The sequence below is a fragment of the Saccoglossus kowalevskii genome, chromosome 1 (genome assembly GCF_978046115.1).
Source record: "Saccoglossus kowalevskii chromosome 1, keSacKowa6.1, whole genome shotgun sequence".
Lineage (NCBI taxonomy): Eukaryota > Metazoa > Hemichordata > Enteropneusta > Harrimaniidae > Saccoglossus > Saccoglossus kowalevskii.
Genome location: NC_140641.1, coordinates 30,775,989 through 30,783,552, shown reverse-complemented (window position 1 = coordinate 30,783,552; position 7,564 = coordinate 30,775,989). Strand labels below are relative to the sequence as shown.

At 36.9% G+C, this 7,564-nt stretch overlaps 1 protein-coding gene across 1 annotated transcript; it reads right to left on the bottom strand.

The window, feature by feature from the left end:
• Nucleotides 1-4,257: 4,257 nt before the first annotated feature.
• Nucleotides 4,258-5,319, bottom strand: LOC144356526 (galactose-3-O-sulfotransferase 2-like). Its single transcript, XM_085497574.1, has one exon. The coding sequence runs from the start codon at nt 5,317-5,319 to the stop codon at nt 4,258-4,260; it is 1,062 nt and encodes a 353-aa protein (XP_085353700.1).
• Nucleotides 5,320-7,564: the final 2,245 nt, after the last annotated feature.

Below are 7,564 nucleotides of genomic sequence, written 5' to 3'. Positions count from 1 at the left end.
TGACACCATGACATCGAAACTTCCCGAAAATAACACGATTTTCCAAATTATATTTCGATTTTCACAGGATTTAACCCGTTTTAGTTCGAATAAAGGAAATGTAAGTCGATCGATAGTTTCTACCGATATCATGCTTGAGTTGTGTGAAGCGGATCGAAATATAATTTGGAAAATCGTGTTATTTTCGGGAAGTTTCGATGTCATGGTGTCAACGCTTTCCTACCTTGTGTTATTATATGAGTAGTGGGGGAATTTACCGGCGACTGACTAACTATGCCGATCCCACTTTAGGTCATCTTTTATTAGCCAAGAAACGTTCCGAGCGCCTGTGATCTTGACAGCCAGCAATGGGTAAAGTCAGGTCGACGTGAGGTCAGTTGAGACGTGCAATTTCTCTGCATTAGTTCTGTACGAGCAGCAGACAATGACGTCCAACGTGGTTACGTCAGATGGAATAGCCCCGAGCATGTGATCAATACAGGTATCAATGTCCAGGTGCACATACTCGGTATTCAAATTTCCCTGACAAGACGATCTGTTACCTGAGCCATTCTATTCCAACGAAGGGTGTATATCATTTATAATAGACACTTAAATTACACAAATATAAAATGTATATAGGCATCTATGTACAACATTTCTAGACACCTCGTGAAAATTAAAAGGGGAGGATTCAATCCCGCGGTGGTGTTAGCTCATATGTGTAGGTAAGCGCACCATGGAGACTAGGTGTATGGAAATGTGCCGCCAAACAGACCTTTATGAATCGGAAGCCCTCACAGTTCTCTGTGGGAGATGCATTAATGCTTAGAAATAACAAGTATACATTTCGCAATGGATACGGGGAAGGGGAAGAGATGGGGGTCCCAGCGACTCACCTTTATCATATTGCCGATGAGGGCGCATCCTGATGATAACCGGTGTGTGTACAAATTAATTTGTCTTTTCAAACCGCTGCACTGCAGGTGCCCTCAATCATCAATCATATACTGGTGTGGTAGAACTTTTGAAAGTAAAAAATTATATTAAGGAGGCAAAATGCATTTTTGTTTGAATTAAAAATATTCATACTTAAAATAAATTTTATAAAGATGTGTTGCAGGTTCATGTGCCAGTGGATAAAACATAACTAGTATGTTCCTGTACCCATATGGTGTGTGAATGGAGAGCTTGTCGGTGAGGGCGTCACACTGACGGTATTGCTCGTCACACTGTACATTCAGTGAGTTCAAAGAGAGGTTCATTCAGTTATCTACTAAAGTTTTTAACTTTGACTAAGTGAGAATAACATTTTTCCACTGGAATTTTTAACTTTTACCTAATGAGAATAAGCCAAGTGAGTTCAAAGACATGGTAATTTATCCACTCGAGTTCGTAATTTTGACTCGGGATTTTTAACGTTGACCTGATGAGAATAGTTCCAGTTTATTCAAAAACATGGTAATTCACACATTTTCGTTTTTAACGCTGACCTGGTAAAAATAATTCCAGCGAATTCGAAGACAGGCTTATTCGTCCACTGTTGTTTTTTAACTTTGAATTGATCGAAATAACTCAAGTGAATTCAAAGACTGGATCATTTATCTGTGAAGTTTTCAGTTATTTTACTCCGTCTGATGTCTCCGCGTCAGGAACCGACGATTTTCATTTAATGTGAGATGAAAAACATTTATGGGGAAATGGATTTTGATTACAGCGTTTTATCTTGAGACGATAAATTTGGACGTGACGTCGTTTGACCTGATATGTTACGATTCATCCAAAAGCAATCTACGCATAGTCGATATGCAATTGTTATTCATTGTAAAAAGTTCTTGACACATTAAATATTTCACTCTTTATCAAGATGGAAATCGAAGTAGCTACCATCACATCGCCAGTAGCTTGATTTAAACAATCGAATATTGGACCACCGGAGATGCTGAATTATTCAAACATCGTTCAGTAATAATAATCAGGTTTTAAAATTTAAAATCGCCTTTTTAATTTCGTTAATCTCTTTAATCTCGGTAATCCCTTGGCTTTATTTTCAAAATGCTGGACGTGCTTAAAATCATCGAACAAGAACTGGCACGTGGGGTGTACTTTTTGATAAGTGCGAAAATAATATAACGCATGTTAAAATATTTGAAATCAGCTAATAAAGTATTGATTATTTCATTATTATTCAACAATATGTGGACTTTTTTGTTCCCCGTAAATCTGTGTATGGTCATATTTAAAGTTATATTAACAGTAGTTTATATAGAACTTAATGAAAACACTATATATGATGTTTTCGTTTTAGATATTGATATATGTTCTTACCATAAGGAACACTGTCATAATGTCCAAGAACACGGATTCAGCTCATCTAGTGAAGTCGCGCCCTCTAGCGACAAGGCGATTTTAGTTGCCTCGATATGGTTTTGATACGTGGTCATCTGTCATTAATAATACCATGGAAGGTACTAACGGAAGGAGCCGTGACGCTATTGTTTTAGCTTTACCCCATGATCGTTTGTCAATGTTTGTTCACAAACATTGTTCTTGTTAGCTTTTAACACCTTCGTACAATGGGTTATGCTAATCTCGAGCATTCGGTAATATTCGGAGCATGTTCGGAAGCGATAGTCGTACCTCGCATGCACAATATTGAAAATGGCGAACTTTAATGGAAAATTGTCAGATATAACATTGATTGAAGAAACTCTGGTGAAATATCGTGAATTTTGTAATGGCAATGAGAGTTAATCAATGATTGCTTGTGACGATTGCATTATTCAATGGTACCATTGTCAGTGCGTGGGTTTGGCGCCCGAAACTGTCGAAATTTTTGACCACCGGACATCGGCGAACACCAACAGAAAAGATAGTATCGAAAGAAGAGCATGCCTCGACACATTCTCTGTGATAATATTTCTTAGGAGTCCTTAGGAATTGTTGTTGTATGCATTCGAAATCTTGTTCTAGTTACAGTTGCTAACTTGAATATTTAAAACATGGGAAATTTGTGAAGTCAAACGTTCATCAGTTGAATTTCCGGTTGTGAAATACGTATTTTGACCTTTTACACCTAAACAAACCCAGTGTGCATGTGTGATGACCGTAGTTTCATAATGCGCATATATTTTATAGTCACATTAAAAAAATGGCGGGGTTGTATCATACTCCGCTAACTCGTTACTTGTGTAAACAATCGCAAACTATCATGGACATCAAAGATGAGCTAGACAATGGCCTTATCAGGATTAATTTGGGTTGAAACAAAAGGAAATAAGCCAGTTAAGAGGCTTAAGTGGCCACTTGATTGGCGTCGTGGCTCCTTCCGTTAGTACCTTCCATGATAATACAGAGGTTTGCTAATTATATTTTGCATAGGCACGACTTATTTGAAAGTTGAATTGTTCTCAGTCTGTCTTAACTGTTTGTTTTTTTTGTGTTTTTTTTTATCATATGCGAAAGTGTCCAATTTTGCCCCATAACACGCATACAACAAATGACACTATACGGTATTTTTGGGATATACCTAGGGGGTACATCTAAATTACACGTTAGTTGGATATAAGTAGAATGCAAACGATATTGGTCAAGTTGTAAACCAGGTAATTTTAAAGGGCGGTGGTCGTCGCTTCATGCATGCGCGAGAAATGGGGCTCATATGAACAAAGATGGCGACTTTGACTGTTGCGCAGTACAAACTGAAAGTTTACCAAGCTTTAATTGGGTAATTTGTTTGGTGATTGGAAGTTATCGAAGGAGTTACCAGTGGTAATTGGTGTGTTTTGCGCCTTGATCGAAACACATACTCGTGATTTTGATTAGAAACGCGCATTGAATTGGGGAGAATCAATTTTTATCAACACAAATGTCGCACATGCGCGGCGCGACAACCACCGCCCTTTAACTGGGCGTTTAATGTCCCAGTGTCGAAATGCCTTTTACAACATGAAATATATGACATTGAATATGTAAATTAAATTAAATTAACATATGTTTAAATGAAAGAGATAATTTGTAGCAGCAATAATTTATTTAAATTACTTTACATCTTGACGAGCTGAAGGCACATTTTTAACACTTAGCTTAATGGGTATTACATTAATTATTTAAATAAGCCTTGAAATGACGTGGTTCGGGAGATGGAAATTGCATTGATAGAGCGAACCCGCCATCTCAACCAGAATGTTGAACTGTTTACATAAATTGCTCATTAAAATTCAAATACTCTCAAGTCACACAAGTGATGATGATGATGAACGAGATACGCCACCAACGTTATGATAGTGATAACACTCGTCCTTTTGTTTGTTTCTTTCGAAGGAGAGTGGTAAATGTTTTGTCCCCTCTCCATAAATTAGTGCATAAACTCGACGAATTTGCTTTTAATTTGAATCTCTCTTCCATTTCGTTTTGCTCGAAGGTTGTATCTCTCTCAACACATTCTCGAAGAACGTCCCGCTGTCTTTTGCGAAAAGCTTCCAAGTCCGTCTGAAAACTTGGCCCGTAATCGGCGACTTTTTTCCATAGAGTGCGATTAAAATGCTGATAAAGTTTAGCGTCGGCGGAATTCCACTGACGCATTTTTATTTGTAAAGAAGTATTTATTTTATAACGTGAATGTTTGCTACGTATGTTGTTTGAAATGTACAGTATGTCATCCAAATCCCAGCATAAGTGTTTACGTAACAACAATAGCGATTCGTCGATATGCTCAGTGATGAGTACCATGTCCATTTCGTGATCAAGTTGTCGAATTTTATAATTTACTGTAAATTCGTCGTCACTATGCCGATGTTCCAGACCCAGGTCGAATATTTGCCCATTTCTGGCCTGCCACCAGAAAAAGAACTTCTTATCTAAATATTTCGTTGGGTTTTTCATAAAGATTTGTAAGGCATTTCTGTGGTTGCTCAAGTTGAGGCTGTCAGCCATTTTGAAATAAGCAAAGGCTGATTCTAATTGGCTGCTTGGTTCTCTAAGTATAGTGATATACTTGGCACCGGGCACAACTGCGTCCATTTCAGGCCTGTTATATCGGGCATGATTCGTCAGTAAATCATACACCCTGGGCGATCCGTCCAATGGGGGTGGAGATTGTTTCATTAGACTCCGCGTAAATAGATCCTGGTCTGCCAGGACGTGGTCAGTGTTTCCTAGCGCGAAAGATAGATTTCGAGTGTACCCGAATCGTTCAATGATAGATGCTAGCGTGGTACTGGCTGTCTTGTGTGTTTTGATGAAGACTACTTTGGTGACAGGTTCCGTGCACTGAGGGGTGCCACTGGGCAGAATAGACGATACGCCTTCACAGAAGAATGTTGTCTTAATTTTCTGCATTGCATGGCTGAAATAAATTAGAAACTGTATTAGTATACGCAATAACATTGTCGTATTGTACATAGCCTGTGGAAATACGAAAAGCAGTATTGATATTTTTTTCCAAAGTTGTATACCGTTGGCCTGGTATTAGCCGTGAATGGCTCCTGTATATATAAGTACATAAGCAATAAGGTCTTTAAAGTTACCACGAGCATAGAGTTGTGAATGGACGTGCGTGTGATGTAGAGGGGATAGTTGGCCACCTACACCTGGTCAACGCGTAGCAAGATCGCTTCACAGTAAATTACTCAACCAATCAGAGAATTGTTTACTCCCACACGGTATCATATTGCATAAGAATTTTCACAATAAAACAAACGACAAAACATAAATTATGTAACTGACAAAAACTCAAATTGCGAAATTAAAGCGGTATAAAGTTTGTATATTTTTGGATTTTCAAAACACGAGTTTTGATGTGAAAGTGGCGCCAAATCACTTGCAGACGACTTGGGTTTGTGCATAGTGTATCCATGATACTGGGACGGTGTTCACTAGGGTGAGGTGGGTTTTTTACCCACATGGTTGATATCATGACGAACATCATGATTGACCTGAAACACATCACATACTTGATCGGACAGAGTAGCCCTCATATGTTTTGTTGATTAATAAATAATAAGTGCAATATTCATATGAGATGATCTTTAGTCGTTCGCCAATAAATAAAATTGTTTTAATTTTATACTTAATTAGTTCTATGTTTTTTTTCATTATTTTGTATTTTGCTTATTATTATTATTATCATGTACACAATATTTTGACTATCGTGGTTACTGAACTTTTTAAAACTGCTAGCAAAAAAAATAAAATAAACTATCTGAAAATAAATAATTGAATACATATTAAAAAAAAACAATGAACAAAACAAACAATAATTAAATACAATAATCCCAAACTAGGATCTTATTGTAATCAGGCTGATTGATTTATTATATTATTAGCTTAAAAGAGATGTGTATCACATCGTGGTGCAAGCTGTCAAGTCTATTCGGGGTAACACTTGCATTCTAATAGTAATTATATGGTCCTGAGAAAAACAAGTTTACACAAATACATCTTTCCTATAAACCGCGCCCTCTAGTGACAAAACTCTTCTCTGACATAAATAGGTGACGTGGAAGCCGAACAAATCATCGACGTTGTTTTGATCTGTAGACATCCATCAACAAAGTTTATGTTTTGACAGATTTTACTATACAGCTGAGTGCAGTGTTCGATTTGTACGACATTCAAGTTTTGGCGTTACAGAAGCGCTCGGGCACTAGAGGGAGCGATTTATAGAACTTGTGTCTTTCTATTGTATGAACAACACTTTATATTTGAGGTTAAATATTGAAATCCTGATAGTTCACATGGCTTGTTTACATTTAGCACGCCGTATTCTAGATAATATTCGTCTGTCAGAGGGTTGGACAACGGGCTCGGTTTCAAATTCAGTCGGTTCTGCATTTAGATAGACATTCGTATGTAAGGACGTCAACGTTGATAAAATGTTGGTTAGTGACTGGATTACAGTTACCCTAACGACATTTTGCGACTGGATGGTGTCAGAAATGGAGATGAAAGAGGATTCAAGAAGGCGTTTCTCTAAACATATGGACATGTACATTTGTATCATTTCATACTAAGTACAAACCAAGGTAGTTCTGATCAATTTCATTAATTAGATTGAAATAGTTAATTAGATAACTGAATATTAAATACACACATTCCTTCTCAATAAATTGACTAAATTGCACACTAAATGAAACATCAAACAAATTCTGGGTCTTCGTGATTTCAGTGAAAAACGCACATGAAACGACAATCAATTAAAACATTCTCTGAGTCCTAAATTCAATAAAAATCATTATAGACTGATTAATAGTAACATGGAAACAGAAATTAGAAAAATCTTACAATAAAAGATTGAAACGAAGGTAATAAACTTAGAACATGTAATTTGTTTAAAACATAATTGGTATTGAAAAAAAAGATAAACAGCATAAAGCAAATGTTGATTAACCGCAATTTGGAAACATAATAAAAAAAGGACTGCCAGAACAAAATTTGCAAATTGCACTCTGCGATCATTCCTATAACAATCTTGAGTTTGGAGAAAGTTCTTAATGTAATGTATATACACACTCAACTCATTTAGGTACCTGATTGCATCCTGAATGTATTTGTGCATTAAAAACGGACATAACCTTCACGATTT